This window comes from Megalops cyprinoides, chromosome 1 (assembly GCF_013368585.1).
Source record: "Megalops cyprinoides isolate fMegCyp1 chromosome 1, fMegCyp1.pri, whole genome shotgun sequence".
Lineage (NCBI taxonomy): Eukaryota > Metazoa > Chordata > Actinopteri > Elopiformes > Megalopidae > Megalops > Megalops cyprinoides.
In genome coordinates, this window is record NC_050583.1 from 60,040,776 (window position 1) to 60,061,444 (window position 20,669).

The 20,669-nt window shown below is 36.9% G+C and overlaps 1 protein-coding gene across 2 annotated transcripts in view; it reads left to right on the plus strand.

The window, feature by feature from the left end:
* Positions 1 to 20,669, plus strand: part of LOC118777140 (VPS10 domain-containing receptor SorCS1) — a 162,272-nt gene that overhangs the window by 108,786 nt on the left and 32,817 nt on the right. For both annotated transcript variants that reach the window (XM_036527893.1, XM_036527902.1), the window contains exons 5-8: positions 8,026 to 8,099; positions 16,057 to 16,121; positions 18,023 to 18,141; positions 18,324 to 18,413. In XM_036527893.1, the coding sequence (XP_036383786.1) occupies positions 8,026 to 8,099; positions 16,057 to 16,121; positions 18,023 to 18,141; positions 18,324 to 18,413 (348 nt within the window). The remainder of the gene's footprint in view (positions 1 to 8,025; positions 8,100 to 16,056; positions 16,122 to 18,022; positions 18,142 to 18,323; positions 18,414 to 20,669) is intronic.

Below are 20,669 nucleotides of genomic sequence, written 5' to 3' on the forward strand. Positions count from 1 at the left end.
TTTGATTCTGTTTTACAGTTTTCAAATGGATCATATGTTTGTACTACCTTAACCTCAAGGCAGTACAACGTATCCTGGCAAGTTATTTCACACATCATGAGGGTCACTTTTAAGGTCCCTGTGTTGTATGAGTTTTTTTTTTTTTTTTTTTTTGTATCAGTCACAAATGGAAGATTAGCTACAATATATTCATGATATGGTTATTTATTTTTGCACTTTTAGTAGTACAAGCAGAATACACCTCTACAAAATAATAAAACAAAAATAATTAATTAAATACATGCAGGTAGGGATGAAAAATGATTTTACATCCCCTACAACATATGGCCTCAGAAGGTTAAGGTTGTTAAAGGGAGAGGTGGGTATTTTTCTTGTTGTTTGTTTTCTGTGTAATATGTCTTGCCCTTTCATAAGAAGATAATATATGGTCTGCATTAAATGGGAAAAAATGTGGCCCAATCCTGCTGGTGGTTTTATATTTATAGTGGCTTCCAACCCACAAGTGTTTGTGAGTCATACCATGAAATTGATGTTTGGTGATACTACGGGGATATGAGGTACATGTGAGAGCTGAGAGAGAAAGTGGAACTCGTTGTATCTGCTAATGAATTAAAGTGCCAGTTCTGCATAGTGCTGTTGGTTTATATCTGAATTATTTAAATGCATAAAGCATGGGGTTTGGGTATATTATTACAATGAAATCCTTAATGTGTAGCTCACATTTACCTGGAGCTGGGATGTAGTTTCAGTCATTTTAGATTCCTTGTCTCTCACATATTGCTTAATTGACTATAGTCTGGATTCCACAGAACCACATCCAAACCAATTTTAAGTTATAATCACTAAATCAACTAGTAAATAATTAAAGCAATTAGGCACAAGAAAATATATGTGGCTCACGATATAGGACATTTCAGGAAATAGAGTGATTGATATAAAAATGTTGATAGGAAAACAAAAATGCAACATGATTGAACAGGTTTATACAGGTCTTTTCTTTTTCTTGCCATTATTCATATATCAAGGTAAATGAGTAGTGTCATTAAATGAGTAGTAGTTAAATGAGTAGCAAAAATTACAGGTTTCATAGAGCTGCTCACTAAACTGCTGTCTTTCTCAGCTAACAGTGGCAAAAATTCCACAGGCAAGATTTTTATCACAAAATTGCATTACAGTGGTCCCCCCTTATCCATGGTTTCGCTTTCCACGGTTTCAGTCACCTGCGGTCAACCGCGGTCCAAGTTTTAAATTGCGCTCTGTTCTGAGTAGCATGATGAAATCTTGCACCGTCCTGCCTGAGATGTGAATCATCCCTTTGTCCAGCATATCCACACTGTATACACTACCCGCCTGTTAGTCACTTAGTAGCCGTAGCGGTTTTCAGATAACAGTGCTTGTGTTCAGGTAACCCTTTTCGTTTAATAACAAAACTTTATCTAAAAATCAATATTTATGAGGATCTGGGCATTGGTCCTTAGTTTTCTTTCTTCTTCATTTAAAGTTTGTCCTGGCCAGTATGTACTGTATGTATAGGAAAAAAACATGGGGTTCGGTACTGCAGTTTCAGGCATCCGCTGCGGGTCTTGGAACATATCCCCCGTGGATAAGGTGGGAACAACTGTATCGCTTTTACAGATTGCCCTATGTTATGCGGGAGCCCCTTACTATTTGCAGACTGGCCTGTTTTGAATATTTAATGTGTACTTTGAGACTGCACAGTACCCTGCTAAGACCTAAGCACTTTAATTTATTTCCATATTATATTTACATAATTACCTATATACATATAAATCACTTCTATATTACATGCATTATCATATTACATTAAATGTGTCAGGAACACATCCCTTTTGCGCATAGGTCTATTACTGGTAGAGCAGTATCCTTGGACTTTCCTATTCGCAATAAGAAGGCCTCAAGAACATATCCCTGTGAATAGTGAGGGTCTACTGTACTGTACAAACCAAAGATACATTAATAGCAATGTGGTTTGTCTGTAGTTTGCACTCCATATTTGTGTTCCATGAATAAAAACTTTGATTGAACCAAGCATAATGCATTTAGTGTATCTTGCTACATAGAAGGGAGATAGCGTCTGCTGGCGTCTGCATTTAGAGCAATTTTATGAATCCCAAAAGTCATGGCACATTACCATTAATAAAGTGCTTTCCTTGCAGCAGAGCCAGTTTGAGTAAATGGTTTATAACTGGTAAATAATTGATGCATCTGTAAAATGAAGAAATCCTCAATCTATCTACTTATTTGGCTGTTTTATTATGCTAATATGTGGATGCCGCAGGCCATGTACACTATACTAAAAAATACTGTTTTTAATCAGTATTCCCTTTAAGCCATTATACAGTATATCTAAATGTATGGGCACATATACGTGAAATATATACTCCTCCTCAGAAGCTGGCCTGGTTCAGTTGCCTCAATGTGAAACTTAATTAGACAAAGTGATTTTTTTTTCCTCCCCAAGTTTCTTCACCATTTTCCTTTCAGTTTTGACAATGGTTGCACCTCTAGTAAATTTATTAAATATGGTGATCAGAGAAAATAAGACCTGGTTTTATTTTGCAGGACACTTTTTTTCTGTCCTTATTGCTATGTGCAAAAATAAATCTGTCTAATTTAGGCTAGACTATAAATGGACAATATTATCAACTCAAATGCAGATAACCTCATGATGATGTACCCTCAAGTGCTTTCATCACTTGATCCTTTTTATCTTTTATTTTCCTCGTGTTTTTAAATTTGCAGTCTTATATGTCTATGAGCAAAGCAATTAAGACAAATTAATAACCTTGCTCCATGCCTGTGTTACTTTTAATACCACTGAGGAATTATTACTTTAGGTGTGTATGTAGGGCAAGATAATGGTATTTATTTGAAACTTGAAACAAAAAAAGTCAAATGGGAAAAACATTTTATTTTCGCACTTCAAGTCTTCAGAGTCATCTTGACAACTCAAGTATTGTTATGAGAAAGTGACACCATATAGTGTGATGGTACTGCAGAGTTTTATATCCACAGAGCCATGACTTGTGTGTACAGCATGTGTGGGAGATATGTCAAGGATTCCAGAGTCCACATGCATTATTTATTTATTTACTTTTTTGAGAGACCATTTAAAGAGGTAGGAAGTGAGAGGTCATTTTCTCAGCACAGTTTATTGTGTATTAAAGCTTCTGAATTTGGATTTGGTGTCTAAGAACAAGAAAATGTTTTATTGATGGTATTTTTGTTTCTGACATTCATGTGTCACCCTTTGAACATGTCTGACAATTGTCACACCCTCCTTTAGAGGTCTGATATATTTTTTCTTGCAGTTTTTTTCATATTTTTCACATTTCAATGGTTAGGTTGGGATAATGTTTAGGCACACTGAAGAACTGGAATATACTCCTAATAAGCGAAACATTAAAAGTAAAAGAATTTCCACTCACAACAGTTCATTACATATGCACTTTGTTGCTGACTAACCTATGTGCTGTGAAATATTTTGTAGGTCATGAAACAGGGATGTGATGTCAGTGTAGCATTTTCCTCACTGATTAGTACATAAGTTTTTTAGCTAATAAATATACAAGAGAAATCAATATTGCACAGGTGTGTGCTTTAAAAATGCACTGGCAAAGTTATGAACGCAGAAAATTGTGTTTGGCTTGTAGACTATAATGTGACAAGCCAGAGTGACTGCAATACTTTTATCATGTTGTTATCTTGGTAAATAATGTGCTTTATTTCTGAATTATAATTTAATTTTGTCTCTTCTTTAAATAAACATATAAGTACAAGATTAGGATGCTGTCCTACTAAGAACAACATTTAAAAGAAGCCTTCATAATGTTTATTTGAAAAACTCTTAGTGACCTTTTATGTTAATGTGGATGACACAATGGCAAAAAGAGTTTGAGAGTTAACACAAGCGTGCTATCTGTATTCTGCAAATTGATAGATGTCCTCAAAAATAAGGACTTAGCTCAGGGAATTAAAGCACTTGTTACCAGTGCAGGCTGGTTTGAGCCCAACTGGTTCATCTGACAACAAGGCTGGGAATGTCTCTGGTCATGCTGGGGTGGAAGATTCAGCTAGCGTTCCTCCATTGCACCGCTCTTGGCACATGGACACTCATAGGCCCTGCTCACACCTGGCATTAACATGCGTCTAGGGTGATCTGATCACAAGTGGACAACTCTAAGTACAGGTGTGAATGCAAGATGCATTGAGGACGCATTGAGATCCGATTGCTCAGACCACATTCAGAGGTGGTTTGGGCTGCATATGGCCACATTCTTTTAGCAGTGTGTATGCAGATGTGTCCTCGGCCACACTGAAGGACCGCCTACTCAACTGACGTCGTCTGCGTAAGACGCTGAACAGGACACTCGTTATGTGACCCAGGCATTTCAGAGCTTTCAGTGTTAAGGCAATTTAAACAGCAAGTTTCAAACACAAATGTTTGCTGATTCACGCAGACATAGCTACACAGCTTGAAATAATAGTCTGCTTTTTGCAATGCAGTAATGCTGAACAGGATGCTCATTCCCCAACTCAGGCACTTCTTTCTTCTAATATATTATTCCATATCAAGTGCACTTTAAACTTAGAAAAGTGGTTGATACATGCGCTTACAATACTAGCATGCTCCCTAACTAGCTAGCAACCAGTGATACTAACGTACATGATGAAACATTTTCATTGCAGTGAATGACGCAAGAACGTTTGGAAACTAAATAACTTGCTTAGCCTATTTAAATCACCTATACTGGCAAGGTGCCAGCCAAATACAGTTAAGTCAAAAACATTTTAATCTAGCATTTCTGCTTTTTCCAAAGGTAAACAGAATTTGAGTCGCTGCATCTGTTGTCGCTGAGATATATTACAAGTGCGTCAAACATCTTGGGTGATTTGATTTGCCTGGAACACGCCAAGGAATAGACCCAGTCTGTATTGTTTTGATTTCTTGTTCTTCTTTTAATTTCCAGCAGACTAGGCAAGGGAAGTGCATTGCTGCCAGTTAAAAACAACAACATATTTGGTCTTTGCAAACGGAAATTATGTACGTGTTTATTTGCATATAGAGTGGGGAAGTGAGATCCGATCACAAGTGGTCACTCGAGACACACGTGGAGACACATTCTAATGCCAGGTGTGAACTGACATACTTACAGCTGTGATCAGATCACCCAAGACGCAGGTTAATGCCAGGTGTGAACAGGGTCATACAGGTGCCTGGGAATTCCTCAGGCAATTTGAGGGAGATGCACCTACACTCTGTTGGATATTTGCTTCCTGGGGCATTGAGTGCCCAAACGTTGCCCATGCGTTGGGTGCAGAGGTTGTGAGACAAGCCTAATGTATAATGGATGATTCCAAAAGTTGGGAAAAGGGGAAATGTGTTTTAAAAAGAATGACAAAATGATTTACAGGTTTGATATCCAATGGGAAATTATGTCAGATGCCACCCAAGGGAGGTGTCAAGTTGGGAGAATCATTACAGACTACAGGGTGAGCTATGTGTTGAGAGGTATGAGGAAGTTAGGTACAGAATAAATCCAATTACACATGTAAATGGCTAATATTGCACATAGAACACAGAGTCCTACATAGTCGTACATGGACAGCTGCAACATTGAGTGCCCCCCTGTTTTGCCTTTATTCTACTGAGACTTTGAGTTTAACCTTGATGAGGAAAAATTACAGTATGAAAGTACAGCCATTCAATTAAAGTATTAATAAATGAATGTTTACACATTATGCATGGCTGCTCATGTTAAAAATAGATGAATTATACAAAACTAACACATCAAAATGAGCTACCTTCCTCATAAAACATCCTGCCAAAAGCATAAAATAAACATATAAATCACTTGCAATTAGCAATAGTGTGGCAGTTCTGTTTAAAAATAATAATCCTTTAAATTGACCCTGCCAGAGTCCTTAAGTACACACCTGTTTCTTTTTGAGATAAGCAAGTTGCAGTGGTAGTTGTTTTGATAGCAAAACTGTGAAAGTAAGAAGCAACTGTCAGTACAATATTTAAGGTCCTAATGTCATTTTTTTTGTATCAATTAAAGAATACATAGGCTGTTAAATTACAAATTATGTAATTTCTTTCAAGCTAAAGTAACAATTCATGCTCCTGTAATGGGTTTTAGATATGTTCAAATCGCATATTTGCTAAAAAAGAACTTTTTGTCTAAAAAGTTGTCTTGTACTGAATAGTTACTTGATTTGTTTTTCTTCCTTACTTCCAGCTGAGATCCAGCATTTCTTAAAATATCCCGCAAACTGTGTCACCTTCCCATCAAGACATTGATTTCTCAGCAACCCTCTGATCTGCTGAGTGGTGAACAATGTTGTCTGCAGTAAACCACCTACTGTGTTGTAGTAGCTTCTAAGCTTTGTCAGGCAGATTGCTTTGTAGGAGCCTGTTTCAGTTCAAAGCATAATGACTGCCTTATCTAACATTGCTTTTTCAACCTTTTGTTTAACCCTCTTATGAGAGGTGCCCTCTTTTGCTTAACCTTATCCCTAAATTTTCTACAGTGAAATTGTTTAATATTTGCATACTATATCCAACACACACTAAACCCTCTTTTATTTAGTAACAGGTTGTAGTGTGTTTAGTAGGTGTGCTGTAATTACTGTGCTATAATTTTATCAATAATTAAGCATAATTCTTGTTAGCACATAATGGTGTTTATTTAAACAAAAATAGGCAGACAATTTATGTTCTACTTTATCTTAAGTTATATGGCATATGAGAGTATTGGTGTTTACAGTTAACCTTTGTATGTAAGACTGAATTTGTGTTGATTCTCTTTTTTTCAAGTTTGAATACAAATATGAAAGGCCTGTAATGTACTGACTCACCCTTATGAGCACAAGTGGTGAGCTGTAATGCAGCTTTACTAGGTTTAACAGAAAATTATGTATCATGTTAAGCAAAAATGCAGAACTCTGCATAGTGTCTTCACAGACTTTCTTTTCATTCAGTTTATATCCCGTTCACTCAGCTGGCCACATTAGGATGACTGTTGATACAAAGTTGAAGTTCTTAAAACAATTAATACAGGTGCTGTGCTAATTTATAATTTAATATAGTTACATCTGGAGCAATGTCCTCCAGAATAATTTGCATGCTTAGTGGTGAGATATACAGCTTAAGCAATGACAAATTTGTATAATTCAAATTTCGTCCCTATTTTGCTGAATTTTACCGCTTAGACAATGTTACACTTTGTAGTCTTCATATACTGTCAACTGGAAACAGTAATAAATGCTCAAAACATTTGCTAAAACAAGGCAGCTGCTGTTTAAACGATTGGTCAACTGGAGCTTCACACTTCAGAGTGCCAGCAGGTGCAATTTAGACTGGCCTCAAACAAACATCATATTACAGGCAATGCAAGCCCCTTCTCTCTCAATCAGTCTTCATTGCAGAATCAAAGATATTTGTGTTCCCATTTGTCTCCTTGTTATTTCAGATAATATAGTGTACTTTTAAATGTAGAATATTTTAAGTGGAGATTAGTCCTCTGTTTAGATGTTTTTGCTTATTTGCCAATCCATATATAAACATACATAATAAGAGAAATGATATGTCCTTTACCATGAACTTCACTTTATATTTTGTGACACCAGAATAACCTAGTACACACGCACACCTACACACTAACATATATATATATAGAATTTACAATTACAAAATGTGTCGTTTCCCACAAACAGATATGCCCCACGTGCAAAATGGCAAGATGTCACAAAATGTCACAAGATTCTGTGACAACTTGGAGATTATGTGAAAATTTCGAATTTTTGGAAAATTATGATAAATGTATGAAAATTTTTCCCGATGACCTGGAGAGAATCCTTATGACCTGTGTCAATTATCAGTGCATTCAAGCACACTCAGTTGTTCAAATGCATAATGCATACATATTTGTGGTTACACCCTGTGACTGTTGACCAAACTGTCGTACCAGAATGGTAATTTATTGATGTTCTTTTTTTAAGCTCTACAGTTCTGTGGAGTTTGGAAGAAGATGGCAGCTTGTCCACGAGAGGGTGGCTCCTAATCGATTTTACTGGTAAGTACATAAAATGCCTATTCCCGTGGTTGAAGAGGAAACAAATGTGTTTAATGCCTTCGACAGATATGTATTAGCAAGCCAATCCAATGCACAAATGATTGCGTGCAGCACTTTTCTGAAATGAGTCCGCACACATTGTAATTCTAGGCACAGGACATATGCACTTAAGTACATGAGCATACAGCACAAGACCATAACCTCAATGTGAGCATTTTGACATCAAAATGTTTTATAATTTCTTTAAGATTTTGACGTTTAATATGCACTTTCTGTGTTTTATGTATTTTACACACTGTTATGTAAACCCTTACATTATTTTACATTGTCATAAGGGTCAACATGGAATACATTCTAATGTGCCATTACAGGTGAAAATGGCAGCTGTGTGACAGTGTGTACAAGCAAAAATTCTTTTTTTCTCAGTCTGTTGCCTTGAAGGGGCCATGCAGTCAAAAGTGTGATTACATACAGCAAACAGCATATGTGACCATCTCTGAAAAATCTGGCTTTTTGCAAATGTTGTCCCATTTTCACTTTTTCATTTTATTAAAGTAAATATTCAAAATGATGTATCTGACATTGAAATCAGTTAAATCTTGAGGAGGTTGCTGATGATGACCTAGATGTTACTCTTATTGTTAATAATCAACAAATCATCTTAGTGACAGATAGATAGCAGTTATGTGTTTAGATAGATAGCAGTTAAACAACACACAAACTGCATTCTGGCATTGTGGACTACTTTTTCCATGTACAGTTTTCATAACGTGTGTAATGGGACCAAGGGAGTAGTGGCGGAAGGGTATTATATGCCTGCAGAGTGGCTCCATTCCTTGGTGGTCTGGAGCCAGGCCACATCTTCCAGCCAGTCTGCAGCCACATGCCTGTTGCCAATCAACTCTCCTCTGGCTTATTTAAGGGTCCCTAATCTCTCATTGTGAAGTGAAGTACTGTTTAGGAAAAAGTGTGGAGTGAGTGAGTGAGTGAGTGAGTGAGTGAGTGAGTGAGTGAGTGAGTGAGTGAGTGAGTGAGTGAGCGAGCGAGCGAGCGAGCGAGTGAGTGTATGCCAAAGGCCATGAGCTTTTGGTTTAATCAACTGCTTTTCTTCTCACTGTGTAAACAGCATGGTTACATCACATACCTGAAGCCTGTTACTTTCATTTCAGCTTTCAAGGCACTTTTACATTATTAAGAGTTTTCAGATTAATGTGGCCATTAGAGCTTGTTGCTAAATTCTCAGAGCTGAATGACTTTTAATGCATCAAATTATTTTGGCTCTATTATAGTGACCCTATTAAATTATCCAGTGACCATCCAAAGAACAGAATAGCTCATACTAACTTTAAAAACACTTTCATAAAACACTGATACATTTTCATTTCCAATGTATCCTTTTTTAAGGTGGTGTTTATTTAGTGGAGGAAGTCAGTGTAACCCAAATTTGCTTGGCCTTACTTTTCTATTTGATAACAAAGTAATAATTATTTCTGTCAAATTAAAATGGAGGAATTTATGTAGATTATAGTGAGGATCACACTTTTTTTCAGATCAGTCCAACCTCACCATGGTTGCATTGAATCTTGAATCACCCCCCCGCCAATGTGGAAAGATGTTAAAACTTTATTTTCATGTGGAGTGAAATACCTATATCCTTTTTTGTTAATTTTGTTAAATTTTACCTTTTCATCTTGCTTTGTGTTTAGTTGCCACTATTTTTATTCATTTTATTGTATTAATGCTGTTAATTTTATTATGCTAAGTGTGATAATTTGCTATCCATACTTATTTTAAAAATTGGAATGAAAGGTCTAATCTTTTTTATTGTACATTCGATAATTTGTGTATCTCAGACCGTGAAATTCATTGCATCCCTGTGACTAAACTTGCCAATAAGATTGCTTCCAGCTATTTACCCTGAAAGCGCACACTTTCGTACTGCATATTGTTTATGGAAAAATATATATATAAAAATCCTATATATGACAGAGTGAACATGGCAAACCCAGTCAATCATAAAACCACTCTTAACTTCTCAAAAGCTGTAGTCAAGTAATTAACAAGCTGCAGAATGTGAGTCTAGACAGTGTTGTCTTTTACCGTTGTGTGATATTTATTTGGAGCAATATCAGCAGCAACACAACAAGGTACAAGTTGGTGATGGTATAAGTGTTTTTGTTGAATTAAAATGGAAAAACACAAGGCAAAATAGGAGGGGACAACACAACTGGGTATCTTGACCTGTTCAGGCAGGGAAGGTTTTGTGCGCCACATCATCATCCGTAATCCGTCATCAGCAAATTTCTGGAGCAGGGGTCAGTCATGTCGAGTTCAAAAGTAATGCACGTGAGTCTTAAATGGGGCAGAAGGTTAATTTCCTTTAGGCAAGATCCCTTCTGATATAACCAGTAAGTGATTGCCCTGTGTCATCTTTGAATAATTTTAAATAACAGTACTTGAAATAAGTAAATATAAAATTAGCATGTGTGTAATTCCCTGTATAGGAATAGTGGAATAGCAGGGTCATTTTTGCATATATCAATGCTGCACTGCATCTACCCGTACTCTAGAGACATCTTTCATGGTGTTACATATCCCTGGGATATCATTTGAGTTTTGTTTTGTGTTTTTTTTTTTTTTTTGGGAGAGAGGGAGAGTATGTTCATGACAATAGATAAATTTGGAATATCAGACTGATGGCCTAGTTGAAGGCTTCAAAGTAAAGCTGCATCTGCAGTTGTTTTCTTTTTTTGCTGTCTTTGAAATTTACAATGACAAGATTAGTTGGCAACATCAAAATGTTTTTTTTTCCTGTATATTTTCTCGAGTCTGACATGTTAGCTAATGTTTTATCTGATGTATTTTACAATGAGAGCCATAGAGAACTTATGAAGGTTGTGTCCCTGTTTCACTGTGCAGCAGTTGTGTAGCTTGCATACACATATGTACACACAGACACATAGTAGCCTCCAAATGGTGTCATATCCTTGATAAACTGCAAGCATACAAAAACTTCACATAGCAGGAGCATGTTTATATAACCTGTGTAATTGCACTTATTTATCACACTATATCAAGGGCATTAGTGCATTTGGAAGACACAGTGAGCATTTATATGTGTGTATGTGTCTGTGTGACCATCTGTGCATATATGCATGGGTGTGTGTGTGTGTGAAAAGTTAAAATAAAAAAAAGCATAATTTTAGTAATTTAAGAATCTTTAAACAACAGGGGTTACGTGTCAGATGTTTTATGTAGAAATAAAACAATGGGTCAGTGTAATTTGTCAGCGGTTATTGGATCAAATTTTAAATTCCTGTATTACTTCACATTAGGCAACAGCTCCACCTCTTGTCTACACATCCTTCTGTTTAAAGTTAAACTTAGATTCAAACAGAGGAAGGAATGCAGAACAAAAGTTTGAAAAGACTAAGTATCTGCACATCTTCATTGCTTCAGATGATTTCTAAACTTTTTGGCATGGGAGTATCATGTATCCTGCACAGCTTTCTAGGGTGCCTTGAAAATCTGATTTAAAATTGCCAACAGGGAGGGTGAGGAAAAAGTAGGTCAGAGTGAGCAGACGTATGCTAGCTGGAAAGGATTAATCCGCAAATACTTCTAATAAATGTAATTAATGCTTGCGGTAGGCAGAGCTCCGTCTTTATTTGTGTTTCACCGGAAAATGTCTTTGACTCCGGTCTTTTAATACATATTTAATGTTTCAGTGATATGCGTTCGAAAAAGCGAGAAGCATACATAAAGTGATATATGTTCTGCAGTTCCTATAGGGGATTTCAGCAAGGAAATGAATGACTTGTTTTCATGATGATGTCAAGACCTATTTCTCTGTCAGATTGTGGTGAGGCTCTTGAACATGACACCATGTGTTACTCTGAGGTGCTTTTGTTAAAAATAAACAAATCTCATCTTTGTTGTCATGAAGATCTGTATTAACATCGTGTCACTGAGAAGGTGCACTGTTCCAGTTGTACAAATTTGTTAATTGCAAGAACAACAATTGCTAACACAACCTAGAATTCAAATATAGACCAAACAACATGCCAATCATGGTGAAAGAGGATACTGTTAATTTGGAAGAAATGAAATGCAGTCCAAATTAAAATGCTGAAAAATATATTTAAGGGAAACAAAAGTAATTGGTTATTAGATGAAAAATCATGTGTTATTAGCTATATATATATATGACCACACTGCATATAAAGCATTCAATGAAGCATAAATAGAAGAGACAGGTAACAGTAACTGTAAAATAGTAATAGAACGGTAAAAAGCAATACTGAATGCAGTATTGCTTAAGAGAACTGTGTTTGGGAGGCAGCAACAGAGTCCTGAAATCAGGTATTTTATTCTGAAGGCATCTGAGAAAATTAAACAAATCTGAAGATTACAAATGATTCAATTTCAGGTAATTTGCATAATGAGTACAGCTTTTTGCTTATTCTAAAGTATTATGGGAAAGCTATGCAATCTATGTCAATCCCTGTGCAGGGTAATACCTGAACAATGCATTTTAAATTGTGTTGTGCCCAAACGTCTTTGCACACCACAATTTTAATTGCATTCAGGTCATATTGTCTCACTACAACGTGCTTAGATGTTTGTTTTCAGGAAAGCAGGGGGGGGGGGGGGTGGTGGTTATGAATCTGGGGTAGAACAGTTCATAGGTCCTTGAGCAAGATGTTTAGCCTCAGTTGCCCCTGTAGTATGTCCATAAATGTGTATAAATGCATTGCAGACTCAAAGAAGCCATTGGTTTTAATTATTATGCCCTTCAGACCTATTTAATGATACCCCTTAAGAGTTTTTTTGCCCTTTGGATGTATAATCATGAAATCATTTATTTAATCAAAAATACTTACCTTTATAAACATTGTGTCAGCTGAGTAAAGCTTGTAGGATGGGGTTGTGAAATAGATAACATAAATTAACAGCAGTCAGTGAGCTTGTCATAACTATGCCAAAGTTTTCTAGTGTCCTCTTGGGTCATAACAGTTAACAATGCTTATTGTTTACTTTGCAATTTTTTAAGAGTAAGGTCAAATTTAAGTCAACTTAAAATACCTGACATCTCAGGTAATATCAGCTCTCCAGCTTTTGTCTTTAAAATTTTTAAAAGTTTTAACAAAATGGGAAAGTACTTGGCTGGTGACTTGTTAGTTTTGTTTTTGGTGTTGTGCGCTGTTTTAGAATTGTAGTTATAATTGCAATTGTATAATTTTAGTGCCTCTATAATTTTGAAGGACAGGGGTCTATTTCTTATTACTTTTGCAATGAATTTGTTTGCAACACATGTTTATCAAATCCTATGCTTATCCTACTTGCTATATCGGGAAAAGATTCAGACTTGAGACAGGAATGTCTATACCCCACTTAAGTGCTTCCCATAAGAGTGCTGTGATTCTGTTACCACTATGGAAGTACTGACATGGGAGCTTAAGCGGTTCATATGGGAGAAGAGAATTTGGGGCAGACTTCCCTCATAATGAGGACACCTCTTTGTCCAAAATAACACTGTACACTCTCAGTCTTAGTATTTCCAATGAGTGTCAGGATGTTGCCAGCATCTCACAAGAGCTGAAGCTGTGGTAACATTTTTGTGATCCAAACCACTCAGCTACAGACCAGTTAGTTGTCCAAACCAGTTGCACATTGGTTGGAAATGCAAAAGAATTGTATGCTACACTTTCCTACTGGTGTGGTAGTTATCTGGTTATGCTGTAAATATAATGCAAACATTTCAACATTTTTTGTGTTATTTATAATCTCTTCTCCATACATTATTATATGGCATTTTACAACAGGTAGAATTTACCAATCCTGGAGTGCAGCCATCTTATTTGCAGTGTGCAATAGCTAGATAGCTAGCAAATAAAAGGGTATTCACTGTATTATAACATCTACTTTCATGCTGTAAAATGGGAGTGCAGTATATCGATTGAAACAGTGATTGAATTTAGATGAGTGAATTCAATGACTATTTAGCTGGCTAGCTAGCTAGGTTACACAATACATTTTAAAGGTCTAAGCACACTGAACATCCCAATAGTACTATTCTTTAAATGCTGCTGCATGTTAAAATGCCTGCCAGTCAGGGCACAGTACCATTAGACAGCTGACACTATTGTCCTAGAACGGTTGGAAAATATGTTGTACCACTTGACTAGCTAATGGTGTGGACCATCCACCACACCACATCCCCCTACTCTATCAATTTCTAGGTACTTCAGTCAATTACATTGTTGTCATTTAGCAGACACTCTTATACAGAGCAACTTACATATGTTACAATTCTGTCCTCATATACAGCTGGACATATTTACTGAAGCAATTGTGGGTTATGTACCTTGCCTAAGGGTACAACAGCAATGCTCCAGTGGGGATTCGAATCAGTGTCCTTTCAGTTATATGAGCCGTGTTCCTTTACCACTACAACACCACAATTCTGCTGCCCTGAGTTAAGAGGAAGATTCTTGTACAGTGTTCTATAGCTCACAGATACCTTCATAAAAAATCCTTCACATTGAATTTTAAATTGACTGTCTTTCAACAATATAAATATTACAACAACAGCAAATGGAACTGGAGTCAAATTCCTTCTATATGTAAAAGCGTACTTGGCCAATAACATTCATTAACAATAACAAGACATTTGGTTGGTACATCCATAATGTCTATTGCTCTTGCTGTGCTAATTATCCACACAATATGAGGCAAAACCTTTTTACCATTTATAGTTTTATGAGGAACAGAAATATCTGTGATTTGTAAGAAATATGTGGTCAGTTTTCATTAAAGTTTGAACTGTCTTGCAATGAGGACAAATGTGTGAACTCTGTGAGAATAACTATCAGTCACCATTTTCAAGGAAGGACAAGTGAGGTTTTCCATGGTGAAATAAATTAGTAGCAAAAAGTAAGTCTGATTTTCAAAAACTCTAACTAGCATGGTCAGATACACAGGAAAAATCTTAATCTGAATGACTGAATGAGCAGATAATGTAATTATTGAAAGCATTGAACCTCAGCCATGAATTACCATGTAGTATTGTATAGGGTGTGCAGTATGACAATGGAACATTGCACAAACGGCACAAACTTACACAAAATGCAGGTTAATGCAGGTTAGTTTTTTTTTGTGTGTCAGACTTTATCGGACTGTGAAACACATGAATATGCCTGGCTAAAACATTATTATTTGTTATGAATAGAAAGTTGCCATGTATGAGTGGGTTACACTGTATATGTTTTAGATGTAATGAATCCACAGTCTGAAGTGTTGTGATGTTACCAAAATGTTAAACTCAAACTAAAACAGATGTTAAAATAGTGACAGATTTAAAAGGAAATATGTTTATAGTGTTACAATCAGCAACACATAAAAAGAAATACGAAAATGAAAAAATATACTAAGCCAAAGATGGTAAATGAAGTCCTTGTCTTCAGTCTCTTTGAAACATAGCACATAAAAAGCTTTGTGTATGCTGTTTTAGTTCTTATTTGATCTGTCTACTGCACATCTTGCATTTGGACCACTGTCAGTTGCATTGGTATGATGTGCATTTGAGTAATTTCTCCTTTTTCATATATTTTTGGTTGTTTTGTAAAGCGTGACATTTTCTGTTCAATTTTAATTCACAGTTGAATATGTATCAATCAAATTTCCACAACAGGTGAAAAAATTGTCTTTTTTAAATATTCATTTGCATGAACGTCAGTTTGTTTTGAAAAGGGCTGGGGACAATAATGATCATTTTTGCAATACAGAGCTATTTCATCATATTTGCAAGTATTGTTTTTATCCTTGATGGGGTTAACAGATGTTGTATAAAGTGCACTGTGGCAAATCTCAGTCCCAAGTATATTTATTTGTATATGTGGCAGCAACTACAGTACAGTCACCCGTAACTAATATTCTCAATATGTTTTCCCTTTAGGTCAAAAATGGGTTTAGACAAAGAACCAGGCTTGATTCACCTGGAAACCAGTATTTCTGAAGGACGTAAGTGATTTACTGTGGAGTTCCAACTCAATTACCTTGTGCTCTACCTTGAGCCACACATTTAAAGCAGAAGAAATTGGTGGCAATGTAATCTGAAGGCAATGTAAGGGAAAACCTGTGACATTTCAGATGTGATACATGCAAGGAATGAGGATAACATTCTAATAAGGTTTTAGCAGAGTGGTTACAAATTTTGGTTTGAGGATGAAGTTTCTTCAGTAAATGATCAATTACCCATTACAGTGCAAACTTTAAATAGCCCTAGTGTTGTGTTGCTGCACCTCATAAGAGAGTTTAGATATCAGCGCTGTCTATGGGCATTGTGTTTCTTGGGGTAAAATTAATTTGTGACCAATAAGGCATTAAATGTGTGATTAAAATGATTATATATATATTTGTTCAGACAAATGAATACAATGATGAATTTATTTAAAAAGTGAACGTGTGTAGCTGTGTAGCTGTCCCATTTCATATACAGATTTATTTTTTCTTCAGATTTATTGAAATGTTCATATCATCAAAAGGATGCCACTTAAGCACAGCAACTGTAGGATTCCAATGCATATAACTGGACTCTGACTTCCTTTTCCAAAACTATGTTCAGCTGCGTATGTTCCTAGAATATAGACCTCGTGTAAGGAGCTCTTAGGGTAGGACTTCGTAGGAAAGCATTGATGCGCCTCTGGAATTAAAGGTCAGTCAAGTCCGTGACCATTTCACAGACTCAAATATAGTTTAATTTAATCCTTCTTTTTTTATTCCCAAGATCAGCAGTCCAGTTAATAGAGGTTGCAGCAGAGGAAGCAGAGCTGTCAGGCCAGCTAAGTGCTACTTGGTTGGGATGGAGGTGTTGTTAGACATTCACCGTCATTAAGATATGGATTCGGTCCCCTTCTGAATTTGATAGGCCATTGGGAAACCTCTATCCTGTACAGCTAATGTCCTGACAGACAGAATGGTTAAATGGTAAGGCCTGAAATGTGGTGGTGTGCTTCATGAATAATATATTTTTTTACACAGAATCTGGATTATGGTAATATAGAAGATAAAGGCCCACCATTTGATGCAAATATGCATGTACTACAGATTTGTTCTGTGTATTTCATTATTTTGTTTTTTAATTGATTAGCATTTGGACAGGTTTAATGGATAATATGTTCTGCAGTTTATATTTGCGATTAATTAATTTTTCAAAAAGGTAAAACCATATCACATTTGCTTAAGATAATTTGGCATGGTGATGTGTTTATTTTTATATCTGATCTAGTTTCCCTGAGGGTGTTTTTATATCTTGGGAAAAATTTCTGAGTTAGAAGAAAAAAAACATTTTACTTAAATGGCAATCCACCTGCCAATTATGTAAGTAAAGTAGCCCTGGCCTTTGAAATTGAAAAAAGTGTATAGGCCCAGTTCTTTTTGCTGGTGACTCAAAGTACTATTGTTGCTTTTGGGAAGCCTCTCACCAAGAAAGTGAGATAGCGACAACTCTATTTCTGCAGTCGCCTCCTCCAGTATTAGCAAAAATGCCTGTTTAAATGTCTTGCATTACACGTGTCATGATAGTGTGTACAGCAGTAAAATTGTTGGTCGTGCTGCAAAATTGCATACTGAAGCTATTGTAAGCAGCCCATTAAGTAAGCCTGCCTTGGGTATATGGCTATCACTATCGATCTGCAATCTTTTGAGAAAAGGACATGTAGTTAGCGGAGGCTAACATGCATGGACAGGTTCCCTCTGCACTGTCGTCAAAGAAATTGGCAAGTGGCAATTGGCCTTTCTAGTCTTCTGCCATCTGTTGTCAGCTTATTGACGCAATTAATGTTAGGAGCTGATTGAATGTCAACTGCGGCTGCAATCGTTTTAGTTAATGCAATCATTCATTCAATATCTTTTTTTTCCAGAGGCTCAATATGTCACCTGTAAACTTCAGAACTGCACAGAGTCCAACAAAGGAAAGCCATTTCCAGGCTACATTGACCCCAATTCCCTTGTGGTTCAGGATGAGTATGTGTTTGTTCAGGTATGTAATTGTGGGGTATGGAAGGGTGAAAAGGAGCCTATTGAACAGAAATCATAATCAAATCATGTCGTATGAAATACCGTTGGCTTAATGCAGCTTTAATTTCAATTATTCTGTCTTGGCAGTCATTGTGTTGTATTAATTTGTCTAAATGGTTGGCTGTTTTTATTTAATTTGACAAGGTGTCGACAGGTGGCAGACCAGTCTACTACGTGTCATACAAACGAGATGTCTTTGCACCAATGAAGCTACCAAAGTACACGTTGCCCAAGGTAACGCGTTCATTCTGTATTTCTGCCTTTAATAATTTGGGTAATGTGAAACATACAAATCTGTTTGCTTCTTAATGTGTTTAGCTTTACACACAAGACAAATACAAATAGATGGTATAATTGACCATAAAGAGTAAACTGTGATAATCACAATTATCTTCAGTTCCATACACTTTTGCCCACATTAGCACACCATATCAATAGTTTGTTACTTAAAAGGTTCATGGATTAACACAGTACAGCATGCTCTGTAATGCCATGTGTGAGCATAGATGGCATCAAATCATGAGTTCCAGTTTCAGTTATAGCTAAAGCACGGTTCTTGAATTGTGGTTGTTCTTTTGGTTAAGATTGCTCTGTACTCAACATTCATTCACCAAGCATAATTTTTACATTTTAAGCACTTACTACTTCAATGCAGTGTTGATATTGTTAGACAAAATCAAAAGAGGAAAAAGAATGGTTACATGTTTTCTGTTCTTCTTAAAATATCTAAGAAGTGTTTCCTTACAAATACAGTGGGGAAGAGAGACAATTGTCAGGTACTTTTATTGATCCCCATGGGGAATTTCATCCTCTGCATTTAACTTATCCTATACACAGTGAGCAGTGAGCACACACACACACTAGGAGCACTCTAAGAGCACACACACACACTAGCAGTGAGCACACACACACACACACTGGCAGTGAGCACACGCATACTGGGAGCACTCTAAGAGCACACACACACACTGGCAGTGAGCACACGCATACTGGGAGCACTCTAAGAGCACACACACACACACTAGCAGTGAGCACACGCATACTGGGAGCACTCTAAGAGCACACACACACACACACACACTAGCAGTGAGCATACACACATACTGGGAGCACTCTAAGAACACACACACACACACACACACACACTAGCAGTGAGCACACACACATACTGGGAGCACTCTAAGAACACACACACACACACACACACACACATACACACACTAGCAGTGAGCACACACACACTGGGAGCACTCTAAGAGCACACACACTAGCAGTGAGCACACACACACTGGGAGCACTCTAAGAACACACACACACACACACACTAGCAGTGAGCACACACACATACTGGGAGCACTCTAAGAACACACACACACACACACATACACACACTAGCAGTGAGCACACACACACTGGGAGCACTCTAAGAGCACACACACTAGCAGTGAGCACACACATACTAGGAGCACTCTAAGAGCGCACACACTAGGAGCGAGGAGCAGTGAGCAGCCCCGGTGCAGTGCAAGAACTCCAGTTCTTTTGCCAGTGTCTTGGTCAAGGGCACTGACAGGAGTATTAACCCTAACATACTTTGATGGTGGGAGGAAACTGGAGCAGGACATATAACAATCTTATTTGTAATTGTGGCTATTTGCTATACTGGTGACTATTTCCAGTTCAGACCTCTTGATGCCACAGAAATGCAAACATGAAGTCACAGTTGTGCGTCTGCTCATTATTTCTTTGCCCTCTATATGCTAACATTGTGAAGTAGGTCAAAGCAGTTTTGAACTGTTCTTACCGTAATGTTTTCTTATGTGGAGAAACTTTTGTCTCATAGCCTTCCTATCTAGTGACAATCAAACAGATTTTATTTAATCAAGGGCAAGGCACCCTGGCTCCCCTATGCTTGCTTCAGGTGACTTGGGCACAGTCTGAGGTAGATGGAAATTTGCAAATCAGCCACATGTGTCATTCTCTGCTTGCTGGGCTGAGACACAATTTAAAGGTAATAAGAACATTATCCCTGTACTGGAACAGATTATCTAGATATTTGGGTGCAAATTAGGTTGGATTCTGATTAGGAATATGATTGAGCCCTGCAGGGGAATTGTCACCCTCAAAGGGCGAGTCTTTCACAAATACATTGATATTCATAGTTCTCCAGTGTGGGAGAGAATTAAATAAGATTGTAACTCAGCAACATCTCAGATTAGTGATGAGAAAGGTCCTTTTATTAGAAATACATTCTTGCCTGAAAGATTCACTTCCCTATGTTCAGAGTAGAAGAAATAAAGCAGTTTTTATGAAGTAGTAAAAGATCATTTCAACATCAAAAACACATTATGTAATAGTAGGTGACATCTATCCATCACGTCCGGGACATAAATATTTCAGGATGCATCTTGAAACTGATCATATTAGCCTTTTATTTGATTCATTATTCATTCTCAACAGTGGCTCCAGAGGTTCTTAACGATAACAACTCTT